General features: G+C 36.0%; 2 protein-coding genes, 1 non-coding gene and 1 pseudogene across 4 annotated transcripts; 2 read left to right on the top strand and 2 right to left on the bottom strand.

The window, feature by feature from the left end:
* Positions 1 to 413: 413 nt before the first annotated feature.
* On the top strand, positions 414 to 6,019 carry LOC103941215 (protein NUCLEAR FUSION DEFECTIVE 4-like). Of its 2 annotated transcripts, XM_048574076.1 has the most exons (4): positions 414 to 611; positions 729 to 1,076; positions 1,168 to 2,018; positions 5,126 to 6,019. In XM_048574076.1, the coding sequence occupies exons 2-4, from the start codon at positions 741 to 743 to the stop codon at positions 5,595 to 5,597; spliced, it is 1,659 nt and encodes a 552-aa protein (XP_048430033.1). In that variant the 5' UTR covers positions 414 to 611; positions 729 to 740; the 3' UTR covers positions 5,598 to 6,019. The 2 variants fall into 2 exon arrangements, with proteins under 2 accessions (XP_048430033.1, XP_009349684.2); XM_009351409.3 differs by lacking the exon at positions 414 to 611 and having other exon boundaries at positions 638 to 1,076.
* Positions 6,020 to 9,972: 3,953 nt separating this feature from the next.
* LOC103941216 lies at positions 9,973 to 14,306 on the top strand (annotated as a pseudogene).
* On the bottom strand, positions 10,846 to 10,918 carry TRNAE-CUC. Its single transcript has one exon. It is a non-coding gene; the product is annotated as a tRNA-Glu (tRNA).
* A 7,546-nt stretch (positions 14,307 to 21,852) lies between the features above and the next one.
* On the bottom strand, positions 21,853 to 24,037 carry LOC103941217 (thaumatin-like protein 1). The gene is given in 6 exon segments (XM_048573627.1): positions 21,853 to 22,369; positions 22,371 to 22,479; positions 22,878 to 23,329; positions 23,331 to 23,452; positions 23,455 to 23,550; positions 23,690 to 24,037. Coding segments are annotated over 6 exon segments (1,065 nt in total). The 5' UTR covers positions 23,760 to 24,037; the 3' UTR covers positions 21,853 to 22,153.
* Positions 24,038 to 24,271: the final 234 nt, after the last annotated feature.

Genomic DNA, 24,271 nt, shown 5'->3' with positions numbered 1-24,271 from the left:
TAGACCCTCTCATTGAGGATATTCTTACCACCCGATGAGTTTGTCGCCTTAGCATCCTTGCAAATGACATGTAGACATTTGGATGTTAATTTGGTTATATTTCGTGGAGGGGTAATACCAAAGAGACTAAAGTTGTAGATAAAAATTGCAAACTAAATGATGTATCACCAACAAAAAATGAGCATCTTTATTAACGTTTAAGTAATAATTTAATCATTAACTTCCATGTTATTTATTTTATAAAATTTTGTTTACAAATTTAGTCTCTTTAACATTACCCTCTCATAAAGTTATTATCAATTTTAATTAAACATTAAAGTTAAAATGCTATTTTTAAAATTCAATTACGATATTCATTGAAAGAACAAGAATACAAACAAAACGAGTTAAACTACAAACCTTAGTAGATTCCGAAATTGATACCATTATAGCTGACCGTATAAAATGTCATAAGAATTTACACCAGTCCATTAACAAAACAATTAGCAGAAATTGGGAGAACAGTAGCGGGGCTGGGAAGGCCGACACCAAATGCACCACAAACCCACTTGCCGCTTTAAGATCGACAGTGTCCACCGCGGATACAACTTTTCTTCTTTATTCAACCAAACGTATTTTTAATGTTTTTTAATTCAGAAAGTCTCTCTTTAAATTGACCGTTACTTTCAGCTTTTAACAGTAGCACTTGAGCAGCTAATCTTCAACCCTCACCAGTACGTTTTTTTCAGACCGACACAAAAATGGGGTTCGCTTTCCACCGCTCGTCCGTTTCCTCCGCCACCAAATGGCTGGGATTCGTCACCGCCGTCTGGGTTCAAGCTATTTCCGGCAACAATTACACCTTCTCCAACTACTCCGATGCCCTCAAAACCCTCATGAGCCTCACCCAGCTCGAACTCAACAACCTCTCCGTCGCCAAAGACGTCGGCAAAGCCTTCGGCCTCCTCGCCGGCCTCGCCTCTGACAAACTACCCACCTGGGTTATCCTCCTCATAGGCTCCGTCGAGGGCCTGGTCGGCTACGGCGCCCAGTGGCTCGTCGTCAGTGAAAGAATCAAACCCCTCTCCTACTGGCAGGTAAAAAAAAATAAAAAAACACCTCAGTCGGCACTTTCGTCGAACACTTAGGGTGCAACCCAACTAACAATTACTTCAATTTCTTTCTCAGATGTGTATATTTCTCTGCATGGGCGGCAACAGCACGACGTGGATGAACACGGCGATACTTGTCACCTGCATCCGAAACTTCCGGCGAAACAGGGGACCCGTTTCGGGGATTCTGAAAGGCTACGTGGGCCTCAGCACAGCCATCTTCACCGACCTCTGCGCCGCACTGTTCAACAACGACCCCGCTAGCTTCCTCCTCATGCTGTCCATAACCCCCTTCGCCGTCTGCTTAACCGCCATGCTCTTCCTCCGCGAGGTCACCCCTTCTTCCTCCTCCGCCGAAGACCACCGCGACTCCAGATATTTCTGGATCGTCAACGCCGTCGCAGTCTGCGTCGCCGTCTACCTACTCGCTTACGACTTCATCCCAGACCCTTCGAACCTCTTCTCTCTAATATTCTCCATCATTCTCCTTATCCTCCTGGCGTCGCCGCTCGTGATTCCGGCGTACGCGTTTTTCACAGCGTGGGCCTCAAAGCCGGATCGGGTCGCGTATGAGTCGGGTTTGGATCCGTATACCCGTGCAGACGAGCCGCTTCTGAGGCAGACGGCGGCGGACGACACACATCAGATGTCAGAGGCGGCTGCGGCGTCGGAGGAAGTGGAGGCAAAGAGGAGGCCGGTTCTCGGGGAAGACCACACGATTTTTGAGGTGATGAGGACGTTGGATTTCTGGATTTTGTTCGTGTCGTTTTTGTGCGGGGTGGGGACGGGTTTGGCGGTTATGAACAATATGGGGCAGATTGGATTGGCGATGGGATACGTCGACGTTTCGATCTTCGTTGCGCTCACCAGCATTTGGGGGTTTTTCGGGCGGATCGGTTCGGGTATGGTTTCGGAGAACTTCATCAGGTTGGTTTACCTAACACCCACTCTTCCTCTTTACATATATTTCATCGAATTAATTAATCTCCAATAGAATTATAAAATTTATGATTTATTCTTATTTGTTTTGCTTTGCTTTTTGACCTAACTTTATAAAAAAATGCTATTAGAAATAGGACTATATGTGATCAAATGTAGTATTACTAGAGTGCAACTTGAGTTGGGTCAACTCAAATTCGTCTCTGTCTAGCTTGATTTCAAAATCGATCGAGCGGGTTTGAGTTAAGTAAAAACCCATCCAAATCATCAACTCGATTATTTATCAGGTTAAGTTGGGTTGGTGCTTTTGCTTGTTCATGTCAGTCCAAAGTCAGCCCGAGTTGTTCATGCTGTTCCTGCATATATTACACATCTCATTTTATATTATATAAGCTAGGTACAAGCTTGGGAGGGTATAATGAAGTTTGTTATTTGGCTTTCTTTTGAACAATAAATGATAATGTTGATTTTACATTTCTTTTTGTTAAGTGATAGTCTAGTCTTGTCATTTAATTTCAACTTTTCTTTTTATCAATATTTAATTTCAACTTTTCCTTTTATCAATATTTAATTTCAACTTTTCATGGTTGAAATTTTAGAAATTTATCCCACGCTATTTCATTTATTTTTTGTATGGATGTTGATGTGTAAAGTTGAATTTTAAATAGTGTTGTATTATTTGGTTTAAAATTTGAGATTTATTTTATAAAATAACATTCTAAGATTGAATTTGATAAAGTTAGGCGAACCCGAACCCAATACGAGTAAACTCGAACTCAAATAAACCTTGCATCTCTAAGTATTACTCTTTTTAAAATTATTTTTGAAATTGTCAAGTAAGACCATAATTTTTTAATTCCATAGGGTAATTTTACATTTCATTTTAATTTATGGGTTTTTTTTTTTGAGTAGGTAAATAGTCACGTTACTTTTGGCGCTCTAAAAAGTCGTTTGACGTTTATAATGTCTTGTATTCTCAAAGAAAAAGTGGAGTATTATATTTTGTGTGAACATTAGTTTTTTATTTATTAAAATTGGAGAGACATAATAAGAAGATCCATAAATGTTATCCATTTTGTAGAAGTGTTTGTAGTATGCTATATTGCTATTGATAGGCCTTTTGTTGAGAAATTATAAGTAGGATCTTTGAGGTGTATTTGTAGAGTAGAGTTATCCACACATTCATTTTTACTTGTTGCATATCTCAAATTTTCAGATTCAAGAAAATCAATGACAACAAAATTAACAATAAAGTAAAAATAAATATGTAAATCGTACTATCTTATTTCTATATTTGTATAAAAGTATCAGATTTTTTTTAAATAAAATATTTGACGATTTATATTATGACAATACTTTAATAATACAAATGTTAGCTTCGAAACCGAGAGATTGATTTTTTATTTTTTATTTGCTTTTGGGGTTCTTTTGACTTTCCCTTAAACAATTGTTTCGTGTATTTTTTTAGGTAAATAATTGTTGGAAATATTTGTCTCCTTCTCCATCCTCCCCACTCACTCCTCTTTTTCTAGTATAATTTGTTTCGAGCGGTTCCATGCCAGTTTCCGAAATTTCGGATTAGTTAGATATTGATGTGCTTTTTAAAAAAATGGTTTCTACTGTGTTGTAAGAATAAAGAGCTGTAAAATAAAATTATTAAATGTCTGGTAAACTTTTCTTTGTAAAAGTACTTTTAACAAAAAAAATTAGTGTCCAAGTATTTGGTAAACTTTTATATAAATTTATGTGATGTTTAATGTGATATAATAATTGTCAAAGAGAATATGTAGGGGCAATGATTATAATTTTATAAAATATGTGGGAGTTTACTTGCTATTTGAAAATTTCATTTAGAAGCATGGTGGACTGCTTTTGCTTTTCTACCGTCATTAACAGATTTTTTTTTTTTTTTTTAACCAAACACATTTGATGTTCTAGATTTTTAAATAAGTTGTTTTTCTTAAAAGTACCACAATCCCAAACTAGCCATTCTAAGTCGCACTAAGAGCAAAAATGTGCTTTATTTGAGATTTTTTTTTTTGTTTCTAATTTTGGAGACTGACTATAATACGTATATATATATTTGACAGTTAGATATAATTTATGTGAATATTGTACTTAATACAATCAACATATGAGGTGCTTTTCAAATATTAAAGAAACATAGATTTCGGGAAATATGGAAGGTAACATGCCTTTGGGTGAAGACCTAGATTTATAATGTCTTCCGTTTCCTTCACATTTAAGTTATTTGCTCAATGTCCATCTGCTGGATGCAACATTTTACGGCAAGCTGCTTAGAAATAAGCAACGCAAGTTTGGTCCAAATTTTAAGCATCTTTTTTGTGTTTTTTCCCACAAAGTCGCTCTTATTTTTCTCTTTCAGATTGCATACATAAATAACAGTATCTAAGTCATTCTTTTTAAGGAAAACTAATGAAAAGTCCAAAAAAATTATAGTTTTAATAAAAAATGACAAATAAAGGTGTAGTGAATAGTACTAGGAAAAGGTAAAAATGTGATTTTTCATTAAAAATGAACAGTACTGGAAATGTTTCGTTAAAACTTCATTCTTTTTATTTACGAGAGTTTCATACATAAGTCCTTAATAACATTACACTTTTTGAAAAAAATAAAACATGTCAAACCAATACTGTAGAAGGAGGAAATGCCTACTTTGGAGTAGACATGACCGCCATAGGAATTTTCAAACTAAGAATCAATTATAACACGACAATTGACAATATAGCTGACGGTTTTTTTTTTTTTATAAATTTTTTTTTATAAATTTTTTTTTAACCCTTTTCTTCTCTATTTTTTTACGTGAAGTGTTTTCTCATTATAGTTATTAGGGTTCTTTTTCTAGTTTACTATAAAATATATTTGTAGTTCTAGTTGTGTTTTTGTACAAGTTTATGTAATTTTCAGAGTGTCTTTAAATCTCTGGATTGTTTGTATAATTCTCTATGCCTGGAAAATATAGAAGCTTTCAATGTCTGAAAATTTTTTTTAACTAAATTTCTTGGTGGCACTACTTTGGCCTAAAAAATTCAACCCACATTTAACACTCTCTGGTCCCGAATTTGTAATGACAGGAAAGCTGCAACACCAAGACCTCTGTGGAATGCTGCTTCTCAGATTCTAATGGCTGTTGGCTACATCCTCATGGCCATCGCCATGCCTGGTTCGCTATACATTGGTTCAATCGTCGTTGGCATATGCTACGGAGTTCGTCTTGCCATCACAGTACCCACTGCATCTGAATTATTTGGTCTCAAATACTACGGACTTATTTACAACATTCTAATCCTCAACCTTCCACTCGGCTCCTTCCTCTTCTCCGGCCTGCTTGCCGGACTATTATACGACATGGAGGCTACCACCACGGAAGGAGGTGGCAACACCTGCGTTGGCGCACATTGCTACCGGCTTGTGTTTGTTATCATGGCCATTGCCTGTGTTATCGGGTTTGGTTTGGACATTTTGCTGTCTATTAGAACCAAGAATCTCTACACCAAGATTCAAGCTGGCAAGAAAACAAAGAGAGTGGTTAATGGCACACAATAGGGTGAACAAATGTACGACCTGGGACTAATTAACTCTTAGTCTACTGGTATCTGTTCTCGAGTTCGAATCTCCTTCCCATTCCCATTCGTCAAAGAAAATGATGGACTTGGGAGGCCAAGAATATAAGAGATTTTTCAGTGTAACCGTCACAGGAGGTAATACACCACGTGTCTTATATAAATGGTGGATTATGTGTGTTAAAAGGTTAATAACTTAAAAATTAAAATTTTCCACCACTTGTATAAAAACACGTGATGTACCATCCGTGTTTCCGTTACAACTAAAAATTTCTCCAAGAATATGAGGATTGATGGGCTTAAATTTCGCTCACTGATATCCTCCATTTAGGCTTAGAATCAAGCATGAAAAGAAAGTTACAAATGGCCACGAAAATTATGTGGTTAAATTGTTTGATGGGCTTCCTTAATTTCTCCCACTACGAAATTTGTATTGAGTAGTTCTTGTTGGATTTACTTTGTAATTTTTTTTTAATCGGATTAGTGTGTGTAATTACTTTCCTACCAATAGGTAGGTTTTATGAACGAGAAATGCTAAGGAGACTTTTAAAATTGGACTTTCTATGAAATTTTTGTTTCAACATTATAACATTAATTTTCATGTCAATATTATAAAATATGTGCCAAAAACATCAGGTGGCAAAGAATCTATGAAGGGTTCTATTTTTTAGAGTCTCCTTTGGCATCTCTCTCTATGTGTTTCCAAACATTCTTTGTTTAATTTTCTTCGGCCTCGATATCACATTGGATTCATTGGTCTTAAATTCACATTGCTCACAAGGAGAACTTGGCGTTTCCGTTAATAATGGGCTTTGGTATATGATAAAAATGCTCAACTTTGAATTGGAGCTTTGATAGTAGTGATCCATGGCATTGTCTAGAGTAATGATTCTTTCGGCCCACTCTTTTAAATTTTTTGTTCAAAAATGACAAAAGTTCTAACTAAATTTAAATCAAAGGATCTTTAGCTCCAAGAACTTCGAAACCAGAGTTATCCAAAAAAATCATTGCACCACATTTTGATATGTTTAGGAAACCCATACTCATAAAAAAAAAAAATTTATCCATAAACCAAAGATCCAATTAAAACAAAATTTAAAGACCAATACTCTAATTTTATTTACATTAAATACCAAACGAAAAATGTTATTTTCATCTTAATAATATAGTTCAAATTCGTCCTTGGTAAGAATCGAACTTAAAATCTCCTACTTACAAGTGAAGAGGAATACTATTTGACTGTAATACTAAATGACAATTTTTAGTATTAATTGAAAAGGTTTTCCCCTCAATTGAAATTAGTTAAAGTAGACGATGACTTGCCACTAACGCTGTCATTAATTTTATTTTCAACTTTTATAAATATCATGTTCTATACCAAACTATCATTTACATACTGTGTGACTTGATCAACAATCACTTGGCCCACTCCTTATGGTACACATCTAGCCGAATTATCCAAACCCACGAAACAAAACGTGAAATTTGAACCCATGTCATTTTTAATTACATTTGTTATAACATATGTTGGAGCAATTATGTTTTTATTTAAATTATATATAAATATTTATTTTTGATTTTTTTTTATTAGAAACATAAAATATACATAACTGTCATTAGGAGTAATTTCCATTCGTAAATGTATTGGAGACGTTGTCAATTAGGAGTAATTTCCATTCTTAATTATATAGGAGATGTGAGGAAGTTTCTTACTTCAACAAATTTGAGATGCCTTGTCTGTATAGAGAAAAAAGATCACGTCCACCTCCATAGATAATCTATCCGTTTTGATTTTTACGTTTTGGTTTATTCAGGATTTCTAGCCCCTAATATCTTAATCCTTCAACGTCTATTTCTCTTACTTTATACATACATACATACATACATACATATACATATATATACATACATACATACATACATATATATATATATACGGGGCCCTTTAACAAGAGGGATTCCTATTAAAAAAAAAAAAAAATTGGGGACACCCTCTTGACCGTTAGATTTGGCTTTAATGAAATTCTGTGGTTGAGATTAAATCACAGGCCACACAATCTCAACCATAGAATTTTATTAAAGCCAAATCTAAAGGTCAAGAGAGTGTCCCCATATATATATATATATATATATAAGTCCTGAGTATCAATGTTGAAGAATACAGAATACTATAAGTTTATACATATTTTTTTAAATTAAGTTTTGATAGCAACATATCGAAAGGGTGCAAGTTTGAAGGTTCTTCCATTGTGCAAGAAAGAACCTTATCAAAAGAAGGTTCTGGGCTGTTTTATCATGGGACGACATGGTGTTTGTGAATTGTTTGCACACTTTGGGCAGAGTCACAAAACGTCTTAAAGAGAGCAACTTAATCCGCGACTCATCCCCAGAATTATTCATCACTCAATGCTTTACATTTTCCGGATAACTTCGTTCCTTTTTATTTTGGTTAACAACAACATACATTACTAAATTTAACTACTCTATACGTGATAAGAATTGAAATGTGGAAAGACACTCACATACATTCTTCTTCCAGAAGAGCACACCCACGATACGAAGAGGACCACCTAAGTGACTTGGTCAGACAGCAAGTAGAAAGATGTAATTATTTAACATGAGTAAAATAGCATTTATGTCCATGGTTTCCTCATATATGTTCCGCACGCGTGACACTACAAAGCCATCAACCCATGAAGGCTTTCTGCATAAACACACAAAAACAGACATATTACAAGACTTGCAGCCAAAGCATGCATCCCGCCATAAATGGAACTTTGATCGCCACTAGTTCTTTCTTTTGGTCCCTCAAGAGTCAAAATCCCTCCTTTTAATCGAGAGATTCTCTCATGTCACAATTTCACCACATGACAGTAACAATCTTTTATGGGATGAATAACGCACTTTCAAACATATAACAATTGTTTATTGAATGACGATGCCAATAAAACTAAAACTTAGTTGTATGAGAGAATCTCACCTGATTTAATGAGGGTGCCTCCTTTCTATATAACAATTTTGGATTTGGTGTACATTTTCCCATATGGGTCAATATTCTGATGTAGTACAAATGGCAGAATTGACTGAAGAAGAAATGGACCGTAAAAAGGCGAAAGGACGCATTGGAAATTTACAGATTTCGCGTCAAAGCTCCAATTTGGGCCCCTTATACCTTTTCGGAAAGGGAATGATGCCACAAGTCCAACTCATGGCTTCTTCGTGATGTACAATGGATTTTGATCATCCAGGGTCATTTTAGCCTACAAAATAGCGTTTAAAGTTATGTAATAAGAATCGGACTCTTCATTTGCCGTCCGATTAACGTTGTTTTAACTCCTAGAAGTCCTTTAAGTTGTTCCAAACATTTGTAATCATTATTTACATCTTTGGAAGTAACATTTGTAATCATTCAAGATTATCAATTAAATAACACCCCTTTAGGATTTCTCTCAATTTTCTGGTAGATTCCAGACCAGTTCTTCAAGAATTACATTGGTAATCCTTTTGATTACTCTGTGTTGGGTTAATATTAATATAAGAATTTTGGACCCTTTCATTCCATTCCTAATTGGCACAAATAATTAGCCAAACCCTTGTTTTGTAATTTTCACATAGGCCAAGCTGCTAGCAATGACATAAAGCTTTAATTTTTTTTTTTTTTCTTAACTAAGTACATACTTGCTACTAATAATTCCACAATTCCAATCAATTACTACGCAGTTGGTTGCCAAGTCTAATCCCCTCAATAATTAATGTTATATTAAATATGAACTTATACAGACTAAACATGGAAAAAAACTTAGTGTCACCTGTAACGTGATATGATATTACTCATCTCCATGTTGTAATAAGGATTGGATGATGAGTTTATATTTTAGGTTGTTACATTAATACATGAAAACATAATATATTTGTTACATTCATACATGAAAACATAATATATCTTGAGTAAATTGATAACATTACGCACTAGAAAACCTACAAACGAATTACTGTATAAAATTACTTCTTCAGCATGACGAGGATGCAAATGAGATGCTTGAAATAAAAATACCTTAAGGACACTAATGTATTTATACCGAAAAACTCGTGAATCGGTCACTAACATTACGTGTCAATGTTACGGCAACAAAACCATGTTCTTAGCCCCACACAAAAAAAGAATGAATTCACGGTTGGAGTGTGATGTGTCCATGAATTAATGGGCATGACATGAAGCTCCACGCTCACACAAACATGTGGCCAGGCCACGGACCGCTCGGTATCCCTGCTTCCACTGTAACCCTTGTGATCTCTACCTCCTCCCCTTCCATTATATTGGGTCTATTTCTTAGGTAATGGTCCAATATATACACTTTCTTTCATATAACTTATAACCCATAACCTCAAGTTTCATATATTGCATTTTATATATTTGGCTGCTTCTTTGGGAAGTAGACATTGTTGCATTCCTACTAATTACAATTTAATTGGTGTTTAAATGAACTTTTTTGTTTTGGTGAGTTATTTTTCATATAAACGTCAAACTGTAATTAGCAAGAAAAGCTGGGAAAGGAGTGTAGCAGTGTCGTTATAAAAACCATTCTCAGATGTTAAGTAGTAGAGCATCACACAGCTCCAAGCCTCCCGACCTCCGAGCAAAAAATGGAAGGCACAAATATTACTTCAAGCTTCCTATTGTTCTTGTTTCTCCTCATGGGCTCCTCCTCCTTTGTTGTTTCATTTGGTTCTCTCTTCTTCCCCCTTTCTCCTCTCATTTCTTCTGGTTTTTTTTTTCTACAATGCAGACATGTCTAAATTTACGTTACTAATCCTTCCTTTTTACTGTTTTCACACATTTCAGAGGGCCCACTTTATGATTCTACTGCTTACACTGAGGTAAAAACTAAATGTGAACAAAATATATTGGAAGTTTTTCTCTTTGTTTCACCCAGATGAGACCAATTTGTTTGTTTTGGCAGTGTAAATTGCAGCCGGATGAGCCTCTGTACGGCGGTGGGATCATCGTTGATCGGTTGGGAAACTCTGCAAGTAGTGGAGTTTATTCAACATCGTTCATACTGCACAATCTCACACAGGGCACCATTTACTGTTTCTCCAGTTGGGTTCCTCAACTTACCCTTCTAGTTAATTAATTTTTCTGTTGTTGGATGCTGGGTTGGGAATTATGGTGTGGTAATTTTGGTAGTGTCTAAGGTAAAAAAACTTTGGCGTTGAAAAACCAAAAAGAATTCCGTTGCCGGGACTTGAACCCGGGTCTCTCGGGTGAGAGCCGAGTATCCTGACCAACTAGACTACAACGGATTGTTGTAATGCTTATCTTGTCCAATATATTTAGTAATATTGCATAAGCCTAGCTAGGTCATGCGCGTTAAAAACTTATGCAGGGTTGTTCTTGTCAGGCGACAGCGTTGAATATGAGAACAATTCATTAAAACATAACCTTGCATAAATTTGATGATCAACGTCATTTCTTAAGTAGCCCTGATTCTTGAACTTGCATAAACTAGAGCTGAAAGTCTGAGGATCACTTATAGCTCACTTAGTTAGAACTTTGCACTCTAGAGTTGTATTTAAATATCATTTTCCCTAATATTCCTTGTATAAAGAAAACAAAATCACTTACACACGCGTGCCTGCACTGCAATAATTAGAGACTTAGAACTTTGGTCACTTATAGGATACGACATTAGGCTCATATGATTTGGACTTACTCTAATAGGTTGGGTCAAGATAGAGGGTGCAGGCTCAGCTCTCATAAGGGCAAGCCTAAAGACAGAAAATGAAACACATAACTGTGTAGGAACTGTTTTGGCTAAGCATGGATGCTGGTCATTTCTCAAGGGTGGCTTTGTACTAAACTCACCATCCCAATTATCCACCTTATTCTTTCAGGTAATTTTCATATTTTCACTAATCTTTTACTGCCCCAAAAAGTTTCAAATTTCAATTTTTCATACTTTTGTTTTGATTGTTTATTTGTATACAGAATGCAGATGACAGAGATGTTGATATTGAAATTACCAGCTCTTCTTTGATGCCATTTAGTGTTCAACAATGGAGCACGTATCAGCAATATATGATCAACACTGTAAGTATATATATTTTCATTTGAGTAGGATCTTTCATTAAGTTAACTATGGAAGTTGTTAATTTGGTTCACCCGGGGAGAGATCAAGCTTCAAAAAATAGTGAACGGTCTTATCAACGCACAAATGTATAACTCCTCAGAAATTTCATTTTGTGTAATTATTTTCTTTGTTTATCAATAGAAACGGAAGCGTGCCGTGACGGTTCATGTCTCAGATAAGCAAGGAAAGAGGCTGCAAGGATTGGAAATTGACATAGAGCAAGTCTCCAAAGATTTCCCATTTGGATCTGCAATTGCAAAGACCATTCTAGGTAACTTGCCCTATCAGGTTAGCACGCAGTTCATAGACCATATGTACTCGTATAAAACTTATGTGGACGTGTTCTTGTGTCATACTATTGAGTAACTAAACAATTCATTTAAAAGATGACATGTATTTAAGAAATAATATTGATTATCAAATTTAAACAATTTTATCTTTTGAATGGATTGTTCTTATCCTCAACCTGGCAAATGATGTTGACATGTTATTGTGTGATATTATTGAGCGACTGAACAGTTCAGTTAAATGATAACATGTGTTTAAGAAATAACATTGATTATTAAATTTAAACATTTTTATATTTTAAATGGATTGTTCTTACACTCAACACTGACACATGATGTGGATATGTTATTGTGTGATATTATTGAGCGACTAAACACTTAAAAGATGATAAGTGTTAAGAAATAATATAGATCTTCAAATTTAAACAATTTTATCTTTTAAATGGATCAATCTGACACTCAACACTGTCACATAATAAGAACAACTCCACATAAGTTTTTAACTTACAATTGACCTATACACTTGAAAGAATGGTCCCTTGTATATGCAAAAACTAATGTCAGTCATTTAACTAGACTATTTTGTCATCCAACATTATCACATGACAGGAACATAAATTTTTCTCGTAAATCGAATCTTCTACTTAAATTGTGCGTTATGTGCAATAACAAAATTTACATGCATCATCTTCACATTGAAAATGCTAGCTAAGAGAACAATTTTCAATCCAGGATTGGTTCGCAAAACGATTCAATGCAGCGGTGTTTGAGAACGAACTCAAGTGGTACGCGACAGAACCCGAACAGGGCAAAACCAACTACATCATTGCAGATCAAATGCTGCAATTTGTGCGTGCCAACCAAGTCATTGCTAGAGGTCACAACATATTTTGGGAAGACCCCAAATACACGCCGCAATGGGTTCGAAACCTCACCGGCAGCGACCTGCAATCTGCCAGTAAACTCCAGAATCCAAAGCCTAATGAGCAAGTACAGGGAAGAGTTCATCCATTGGGACGTCAGCAACGAAATGCTTCACTTTGATTTCTACGAGCAGAAGCTTGGCCCCGACGCCGCATTGCATTTCTTTGAGACGGCACACAAATCTGACCCCTTGGCAACCCTTTTCATGAATGATTTTAATGTGGTGGAGACTTGCAGTGATGTGAATTCGACCGTTGATTCCTACATTTCAAGGTTGAGAGAGCTTAGGCATGGTGGAGCATTGATGGATGGGATTGGACTGGAGGGTCATTTTACAGTAGCCAAACCTCCCTCTAATGAGAGCAATCCTTGACAAGTTGGCCACATTAGGCCTTCCCATTTGGCTCATGGAGGTTGATATCAGCAGCACCCTAGACAAAGAAACACAGGTAAAATAAGATGTTACATATAGAAACTAGGGAAACTAGGGTAACACTGTCTGATTTAGGACAACTCTCATACCACTGCGAGATCTGTGTGGGGTTGAGTGTGACTAAAGTACAATTGTAATAGTACTCTACAGATTACATGGTTGGACACACTTACTCAAGTTTGACTCTACATATAGGGCACAAAAGCCTTATGTGGAGTTGTTCCGACCACTGTCCAAGTTACAAAATGGCATGTGTTCAACTTTAATGTTTGGGATTTAAGCAAAACACTTGCCATGTGATAGGAACAATCCCATGTAAATTTTTACCCCGGACTAACCTACTACATTATTTGTTGTTATGTATAGGCAATTTATCTTGAACAAGTTTTAAGAGAAGGCTTTTCGCATCCATCTGTGAATGGGATAATGCTTTGGACTGCAATGCATCCTAATGGGTGCTACCAAATGTGCCTCACAGACAATAATCTCCAAAACCTACCTGCTGGTGATGTGGTCGACAAGCTCTTGAAAGAATGGCAAACTGGGGAGATAGAGGGGCAGACAGATGAGCATGGATCTTACAGCTTCTATGGTTTCTTGGGTGAATATAGAGTAGGTGTCAAATATGGCAATAGATCTTCAAGTTCAACATTCTCATTGTGTCAAGGTAAAGAAACTAGACATGTTAGCATTCAGATGTAACACAATTTCGACATGTTTTGTGTAACCAAATTAGGGGATTAGGATTCGAATTTGAGTGCAAAGAGAGAAGCATCATATGTTAACGAATTTAGTAACATCCTAACCATCTATATTTTGATTTTGTTTCAACAAAGAATTTATGACTTAATGGGGAAAATTTATGCTTGGATGCAAATGATTTAGGCCATCTCCAGCTGAAGGGTCCAGAGGGCCAGAAAGTCGAAAATAGCCTAAAAACCGTCTCCAACCGAGGGCTAGGCCAAAGGGCTGTCGAATCTCAGAGGGCCCCACGGAATCGGAGAGGGCTAGAGGGCTGGAGGGCTGGCTGCAAGTAGCCAGCCAGCCAGCCCGGGGCTGGCCTGAAAAATTGGAAATCCTATCGGTTATAATCGACAAGAATTTTTAAAAATAATTTTGCATCCAACGGCTAGCTGGCGCTAGTTACCGTTGGATTCAAATTATTTTTTTCTTTTTTTTTAGGGTTTGGGGCCTTTTTTTTTTTTTAAAAAAAAATTCTACTTTTTTTTCCTATAAATACCTAAACCATTCCTCACAAAATTATCACCATTCCTACCATTTCAATTCTCATATTTTCCTTCCTCTTTCAAAAATCTATCCTTCAATTTTTTTAATAATTTTGAAATGGCCTCTTCTGCAATGAAAGGTAGGGCTTGGACCCTGGAAAGAAGATGAAGCTCTTTGCAAGGCTTATAGATGGGTGTCGGAAGATAGTGTGACGGGGAATTGTCAAACAAATGAGTAAGGCCTATTTTGATAGGAAAAAAAAAATGAAATTATGAGCCGACGACAATTGTTTACCTCTGACTATACTCCTACGATGGCGGATGATGAAGATGATGTTGATTATGGATATTAAATTTAAGTCATTTTAGTTTTTAAATTTAAGTTAATGTTGTTTACGAATTTAATTTGTAGTTTTTAAATTTAATTTGTTGTTTTTAAATTTTAGTTGTAATTTGTAAATATAAGTTGTAGTTTTTAAATTTAAGTTGTTGTTTTTAAATTTAATTTGTTTTAGTTTTTAAATTTAAATAATAAATTATGTTTGGCCTTTTGGCCCTCGGTTGGAGGACGGTTTTTTGTGGCAGGGCTAAAACGAGCCCTCTGGCCCTTTGGCCCTCGATTGGAGATGAAGGCAAATATGGCCTTATACAGTTCATTAAAATATTAATATCTTGGAGAATCTTGGAGGACCAGAGGGCTAAAACAAGCCATCTGGCCAACCCTCTGTTGGAGATAGGGTCAGAGGGCCGAAAATAGCCCTAAAACCGTCTCCAACAGAGGGCTAGGCTAGAGGGCTCTGGAATCTGAGAGGGCCACATGGAATCAGAGAGGGCTAGAGGCTAGAGGGCTGGAGGGCTGGCTGCATGGGGCTGGCCATTTTTTTTTTTGCTTATGTTGGATTTCCTGTCGATTATAACCAACAGAAATTCTTTCATTATTTTTTTTAACAGTTTTTTTTTATTTATTTAAAAAAAATTCCTATAACTTTTATTTTTCATATATTTTTTTTAAATTCTATTTTTTTCCTATAACTTTTATTTTACAAATTTGTTTCATATTTTTTTTTTAAATTTCATTTTTTCCTATAACTTCTATTTCACAAAATTTGTTTCATTTTATTTTTAAATTCTATTTTTTTTTCCTATAACTTCTATTTCACAAAATTTGTTTCATATTTTTTTTTAATTCTATTTTTTTTCTATAACCTCCTAAGCCATTATAACATTAAATTAAATTAAGTAACATGAAACAACATTAAACAATATTAATAACATTAACAACATAAAAATTATACAACATAAAAAAAAACATTTAACAATATGAAACTTAAACAACATTTAAGTTGTAGTTTTTAAATAATAAATTATGTTTGACCCTCGGTTGGAGACGGTTTTTTGTGACAGGGCTAAAACGAGCCCTCTGGCCCTCTAGCCCTCGGTTGGAGACGGAGGCAAATATGGTCATGTACTGTTCATTAAAATATTAATATCTTGAAAATCTTGAAGGGCCAGAGAGCTAAAACGAGATATCTGGCTAGTATTCGATTGGAGATGACCTTATGATTCACGTGTGTAAAAGGACACTTAACTCCTGAGGTTACTTGTGCAGAATAATATGCAGAATCTTGTCCCCCTATGTTGCTTGTATCTCACATTTACTCCGCACCAACTTCAGTAGTACTTTTCTAAGATGCCATGATTCCCAGCAGACACTTTTAATACCTAGTTAACAATTGCAATTAGGCTAACTTGGTGGTTCTTGTTTCGGTAGGTTGGTCAAACCTTTCGACAAAATTACCACACGAGTGACAAATGTGACAGGAACACGAACCTTTTGTAAGTGTGAAAACACCTTACTTGTAATCCAAACGTATTTATTTCGTAGAAAAAATCACAAAAAATGTTGATGTCTAAACTACAGGTATCAAATTAGAACTTCGCCCAAACTGAGTTGTCCAAAATTATATTTGAACTTGTATCTACGCACATGGAAAGAAAATACAATGATGTTAGTGCATCCTACACAAGCAATGGTTAGGATATAATTGAAGGGTCTTGATTGTTTTGAGGAAAACTTGTCCAGGCATCAAGAGGGGTCATTAGAATGCAATAAATTGGTAGGATTTGATTCGGTGGGAAGGGAAGGACCCACGTTTTAATTAATGGAGTAACCGCTTAATACTATAACATTATGAGTCCCCTTGTTCATTGAAATCTGATGGCTGCAATCTGCATCACTACGTCAGATCAACAAAACCCATCATCATTATTCACAGAGGTGAATGAAGAATATTAACCAAACAAAACTCCCTTCAAAACGCAAATCTGTAACTTTGAGTGATTGAAAATATTTATCTCTGTATTTGAGATTATACGTTTAGTTTTCTTTACCTGATATCACACTTATCACAAAATGGTTTTATTTTACAATGCACCAGTGGTATATGGAGTTGCATGGTGTATGATGTCTGGAGTTGCATCAGCGTTTAAATAGCTAGATTGAAACGGTTGAAAGTCAATTTTTTAATACACCATATATCCCATACACCAGTGTCATTCACGTTAAGGTGATTTGCTACTCACCTATTGAAGGTGGGGTCTATCGACTCTATCCTACTAAGTCTAGGGCTTGTGGCATTATGCTTAATTTGATCTCCACAGAGGTAACAATGAGTTACTCAACCACTCAAATCATTCATCGTATGATCAAACACTCTAATGTCATGCCTAGTTGTAAGTCCATGATACTAGGTTCGGCATATCTCGTACAACAGTGTATTATAGAATTTGAGAGATTTTCAATGTGCCTAGAACACGGAATGGTACTTCACGAGTCACTATACAAGTGATGAGATACTTGTGTTAAAAAATTATCTTAGAAAAATAAAACTTTTTACCACTTATATAATAACACATAATATACCACTTGTGTTCCAGGCATAATGAAAAATTTCTCATTAAATTTTCGCAAAATAGAAGAAGAAAAACTTCTGTTAGGACTAAGGACTGGTTTGGCAAGTGTTTTAAAATGATTGAAATCACTTTTAGATATAATGGTTTTGAAGTTAAAAGTATTTGAAGTGTTTCTTACTAAAATGACAAGTTATATACTTCTTGTTAGGAACACATCAAATGCTTTTCAAAAATTAATTTGTATTCTTACAAAAATTTGTTTTTAAAAATATTTTATCTAAAAGTTTAAAAAACTTCTGCCAAACGATAAGCTATCCGCCCACATCGACATAATCACAACGCAAATTGTGCAAAGATTGGTCCAAAAAGTGGGTCTGAAGTTATACGAAAATTTTCAAAGGTGGGCCAAGGAAAACCTAAATTCTCATCTCAACAGTGTCAACATCATGTTCCTTTCATGGGAAGAAAAGCTGAGGGCTTATGATTAGTAATATTAAATAAATCAAATTTACAAACTAAATAATATGTTATCATTAAAAAATAAACAAGTTAATAAGCATTTAATTAATAATTTAATCATTAACAACTATATTATTTGGTCCTCAAATTTAATTAAAAAAATTTAGTCTCTCTAATATTATCCTTACATGTCCACTTAGTACCATCCAAAATCTAGTGATATTCCTCTTCACTTGTAAGTAAGATATCTTAGGTTCAATTCTCGTCAAATGCAAATTTGAATTATATTATTACTAATTTATTGTGAGATTAAGCGTACCGCCTTCTCTTTAATGTAGATAATATCGTTATTTGCACAAATATGCCACTTTTGGTCCAAATCCCTATTTATTTTAAGGATTTGTAAATATTTGATTTGTATTTGTTCTTGGGTCCCTAACACCCACTCACGATTAAGTTATTTCCCTTTAAAATCCAACTAACGACTTCAACCCCAATGCACTATCTCACCAAACCAAAATTATAGAGAGATTATATTCACCCATTCTAAATTACTTATCTCACACATTTTTAATTTTTTAATATTTTTTACACACCACTATCATTTGATAGAAAAATATTAAAAAATAAAAAGGATGTGGGAGAAGAAGTAATTTGGGATGTGTGAATATAATCTCCCAAATTATAACATGGAAATAACTTGGGGTTTCGCTCCATCTTGTGTCTATAATATTTAGGAAATTGTTATTATCACTCCAATAATCTCATTATACACTCCTCACAAGCATATTTTTCTTTTTAATTATAGAAAGTTTGGAGTACAAAATGAAATTTGTAGAGTGCCAATAATAATGGAGGAGGATTCTCTACTCTCCTAATCTCTCTACACTTCCATGATCTCATATTTGAACAGTCACGGTTAAGCCACGTCAACATCTTATATTGATTTTTTTATATAGATAATAAGACAAAAAGCAATGTGTGAGAGAAAGGGATGAAAGAGGATGAGAATATGAGCGTAGAGAATCCTCCTCCAATAATAATTCCCAATATTTATTGTATACTCAACGTTGTATAACAATCCATGCAATAAATCTCGATAAATGAATATTCAATAAAATCATAACATCAGTTAAATAATAAGAAGATAATGTTAGAGAGGCAAAATTTAGATAAAATGTCACATCCCGGTCCGGGGCGGATCACTTCCCGGGCCCGCTCCACCACCGTAGCACGATATTGTCCGCTTTGGGCTTACCATTCCCTCACGGTTTTGTTTTTGGGAACTCACGAGCAACTTCCCAGTGGGTCACCCATCATGGGATTGCTCTAGCCCCCTTCTCGCTTAACTTCTGAGTTCCTACGGAACCCGAAGCCAGTGAGCTCCCAAAAGGCCTCGTGCTAGGTAGGGATGGGAATATACATATAAGGATCACTCCCCTGGGCGATGTGGGATGTTACATAAAATTTCAAACTAAATGATTTGTCATCAATAGGAATGAGCATGTTTATCAACGACTAAGTCATAATCCAATCATCAATTTTTATGTCATTTAATTTACATACTTTTGTTTACAAATTTAGTTTCTTTAGCATTACCTATAATAAAATATTCTAGTCTCGACGCAAGCCGGTGTACTAAAATTATAACCTTGCTAAACGCATAAGATAATAATTTTTCTTAAAATCATTTAAGGCCTAACGAATATATAAATTAATAAGTGACGAGATACATAAAAGAAAAAACACGTAAATATTCATAATACATATTTAGGATTTTTTTTTACTTAAAAACTTATTTGTAAGTGGTAGTCTTTAAGTTCATTTCACATTAAAGGAGAATTCGAACCAAAATATTATGACTAACCCATTGTGAGTCCACTCTCATACTCTCATAGTGTAGATATCGTATATATTAAAAAAAATAAAAAGTAAAAAAAAAACTTACATTTTCTCAATTCAACTTCTCAAAATATGCCTTCAAAGTATATTTTATCTTTGAAGGCATTAAGTTTGGGAAAAAAAAAATTAAAATAATAAAAATAATAATAAAAAACTTGATTTAGTTCTTAAATTATCTTACAAATTTAAAGTCATATATGTACAGTTGTTGCTTTTATAAGATATCATGCACCATTGTTAAAAAAAAAAAAAAATAAAAAAAAAAAAAGAAGAAACTTCCTATATTAATAACTGTTCATTTATTGATATAATAACAACCTCTCTAAAATAATAATAGTTTTTGGCTTTTTATATTATCATCCCACAAAATGTTGAATGCACCCCACGTTAAAATTTAATATTAAATGATTTATTTACCCTGCTATGCAATTAAAATTTTGGCCTTATTAGGTTAAAAAAAAAAAATTCTAAATACACCTCAAATCACTTTTAATGTATTATTTACCTTCTTCAACTATCAAAATCCCTCCGACCCTTCATTGTTGAACAAAACTTAAACCAATGAAACTACAAACATGTTGATTGAGAAAAAAATATTTTTGACGAATGAAACACGAAATTAATGTTTCAGAAGCTTCACATGAGGTAAGACTTCATATTCTTTATTGTTTTAGTGATTTTGACGACACCAATAATTATTTAATCTTGCTTTTGCTTCGTTATTCAAGCTTTTATGTTCGTATTCATCTTCTAGGGATCACATGATACATGAAGAATTAAACACCTAAAATTACCACTAAATATTAAAAACATACGACATGGGTTTTAACGGTGGAATTGAAAACAACTCACATATGCTTTAAATCCCAGACAGCATCTTTTGTCAAAATTCCAATCAGTATTTTTGTCCAAATTAAAAGCTTATAACATTTGAGAAATGTGGGGTGTATAGAAAATATGGGGTGAATGTAGAAAATGTAAGGTGTATATTGAGAATGTGAGTTGTTAGGGTATTATGAGGAAGTATGTGAGGTATATTAAGCTAATTTTTCGGTGTATTAAGTATGTAAGTTTATTCAACAATTTATTGGATGTTAATATAATAAGCCTAGTTTTTCATAGTCCCAGTAATATTCGTTTATAGAGATTTTATTGTAGATAAGTTTTGCTCAATATTTGGTAAGAATGGCTGAGCAAAGAACGCAACTCTCATGACACACACATGTTTTTTGATCTGTGATTGCACGTATTCAGAATTTACTCCAACAAGTTATCCCAAAAAAATATGAACCTTGAAGGTTTGAACTCTCACAAGTTGTAAGAAAAAAAAAGGTCGACAGATAGTAAACATAAACTTGAAATGCCTGCAAAGTGGTGCCTCTCTGTCAAACGGAAAGCAGCCTACAATTGTACTCACCCATTCACATTATAGTCTTATACACTTCCTTTTCAAGAGAAACATTCGCAGCCACGAATAATTTCTATTTCTTTTGATAAAAAATCGAAGCAGAAAACTAAACCCAAAAACAAATATCCAGTTGAAGAAAAAAAAACTGATCAATACGTTATCGTTAGGGTCGTCGATATATAATCAAATACATCTTCATTATTAAACACTGAGTATATCTACAACATATGTCCAAACCCATTCATTCAAGCTAATTCCCCGTTCTAAAGCCATCTAAAGATTAACTTTAAAAGAACGGTTCTCAATCCTCACTTGTTGCTTTAATAAGTACATACCGGCAGAACTTTCAGACAAGAGCCTTGAGTGGGAAGTAAAAGGGCATCTAGTACCACATAAAGGGCTTGACTACAACTCGGAATGCCTGTTTGAAATCCCGGACTAATTACACGACACTAGTGTGATAGGTTTTCCACGTAATGTTGCATAATTAATTTGAAAAACCGTCACCTTAGCATCTTTGTTTGACAGAAGCCCTCGCTACCCAAAAATATAAGGTCAAAGAGAGAAAATGAACAACTTTCTTATGCGTATGTTACAATGATGAGGGAATCTTAGTGGATTTTACCATCTTGATGAATCTGTAAGCTTTTCCTACCAAAGGCAAAACTCCGGCGACACTAAAACACTCAAAACCTCTGAAGAAATCACATTGCAGACCAAAAAGACAAGGGATCATAGAGTTGGAAGCAAACTTACCCGCGCCCGTTGTTTTAACATTGATCGTCATGTGCTACTCACATGATCTAACAAATGTTCGACACTCTGTCACATGCAACGGGTGCATGAAAGTTATGGCCTACAAGTAAAGATAGGACAAGACGATACATAAAACTGCTGAGATAGTGAGTGTTGAGTGTAGAGTGGGGAGAGGCACTGTCTTAGGTGAGTCTCCCATGGCCAAACCAGCTAACCATGACCCGTCAGCCAGCATTGCTTCGCCAGCCCCGGTGCCGGAACCTGCCCCAGTACCCGTAGCCACACCTGTACCAGAACCGGACACTGCACCGCCTGTAGCCGGCACCTGAATCTGAATAAGTGAACCCGGGATCCGACCCGGCAGTAGCAGCCCCTTGTGATGGTGTTGCTGTCATTGGTGTGGATGAATCTCTAGAAGATTTCTGACTGCATGCCCACATGATCAAATGTTAGGGGAAAAAAGCATGTAAAACAACTAATTTATCACAAACCAAATAGTGTGACAGTCCAAAGTGATGAAAATAATACATATTCGCATGCAAAAGCAACCCCACCAACCTAAATTAATTAAATAAAAACCCAAATATTATAAACAAAATACTCCAAAACATAATCAAACATTAAAAAGAGAACATGGCATTGGCAATTAGCCGCTAAATCATCCAATCCAAAGTGAAAATCACAAAATGAGAGAATATTAGATCTTATTTATATTTTTTAGAGAATAATCCCGAATAAATTTTAAAATGAAAATCCCCGACTGATGAGTTCTACAAAAGCTTGTGAGACAATAAAGCAAAAGCATATAGCTTTAATTTATTTACCTTGGGGAAGAGGGGCAAAACGTCACCGTATAATCAGCACCAGTGCACGTAAACGTACTCGTAGCATCATCGTAGGCGTAGCTATACGACTTGGGGCACGCCGCCTTAAACATCTGCGAGTAAACCGACGGGCTACAAGTGTTGGGTGTAGCATACGCGCCGCTGCAACAGTACTCGGGAGTCCCAAACGCCTCACACGCGCTCTTACAAGCGTCGCCATCGCCGACTCTCAACTCAGTCGGGCACATCCTGTTCAGATCGGAGGAGCACCCGGTCGAGGCGCACTGACCCGACCCGCCGGTCCCCTCGACGAAAACGGGCAAGTTGTACCCGTCTACGAGGCTAACGTCATAAAAGTCCTGTCCCCCGGTGCCGAGAGTAAACTCGGCAAGCGTCGCAGGCGGGGAGGCTCCGGCGCCGTTGCATTCGACTTGGCCAGAGCCACAGTCGCCAGGTGGTGCAGGACCCGGAGCCGGATCCGTCGAAACTGCAGCCGGTTCGGGCCCAGAAACGACCGGACCAGCCGGTTGGGGCTTGGAAAGTGCGGGCGGTTTGTTTGGGAAGCTCGAATCCGTGGAATCGAGACTAGGACTGTTGGCGTTAGCGAGAATGCCGGGCCACACTGTGTAGTCGCATCTGTTGACGAATGTGAATGTCGTCGCTAATACACCTGAAAAACAAAACACAGAGAGAGAGAGAGAGTTGTGAAGGTGTTAGTGAAAATGTGAGTTTGGAGAGTGACCCAGATGAAGTTACGGAAAACCCATGAAAGCGGAGAGGCTGAGAGAGCGAAAGTTTGGAGCTTTACCATGTGGAAGCCATGGCTAGTAAGAGAAGAAGGATGACAGTGAGACAAGGGGAGGATGTAAAGAAGTGATCCATGTGGAGCTTGTTATGATTTTTTCTCTGTGTTGGGACTTTATTCTAAAACAAAGTTGGAGGCTGGCGGCGGCCTATGAGGGAGGAGGATGGCGGTGATGTTGGAGGCTTTGGAAGTGAGGACAATGCAGGGGGTTTATGGGAGAGAGGCAGAGAGAGAGAGAGAGATTGAGACTGGAGGGAGGGAGGGGAGCACTTGAGAGGGAGGGCGAATGGGGTCCAATCCAGCTAAAAACGACAATTTTGGTATGGGGAGTAGGGACTGAGGGGACTTGGAGACTGAGCATGAGAGATACGAATCGAAAATAGTAGCTATGTCAGTCTCTGTTTTTTTCCTCAAGAATATGAAAACAATATTATACTAATTAAACCGGATTTGGATCCTCTCCGGATCCTCTTCCTGAGGATCCGGGGATCAAGGCACAATGATCGTTCATCAAAGATCGTGCGGTCATAATTAAATATTTTTTATATTTTTAAAAGTAAAGTAATCTCGTTTTACGTAAAAAATATTT

Source organism: the organism of the source record quoted next, unplaced genomic scaffold (genome assembly GCF_019419815.1).
Source record: "Pyrus x bretschneideri cultivar Hongxiangsu unplaced genomic scaffold, Pyrus_bretschneideri_v1 Contig7, whole genome shotgun sequence".
NCBI lineage: Eukaryota > Viridiplantae > Streptophyta > Magnoliopsida > Rosales > Rosaceae > Pyrus > Pyrus x bretschneideri.
The sequence above is the reverse complement of the archived record's forward strand: the minus strand, read 5'-3'. Positions and strand labels throughout refer to the sequence as shown.

Excerpts from the sequence above, each read along its gene's own strand:
- LOC103941215 (XM_048574076.1), top strand. The coding sequence starts at position 741 with ATGGGGTTCGCTTTCCACCGCTCGTCCGTTTCCTCCGCCACCAAATGG. Across the intron at positions 1,077-1,167 it reads AACCCCTCTCCTACTGGCAG|ATGTGTATATTTCTCTGCAT; the intron begins GTAAAAAAAAAT and ends TTTCTTTCTCAG. Across the intron at positions 2,019-5,125 it reads GTTTCGGAGAACTTCATCAG|GAAAGCTGCAACACCAAGAC; the intron begins GTTGGTTTACCT and ends TTGTAATGACAG.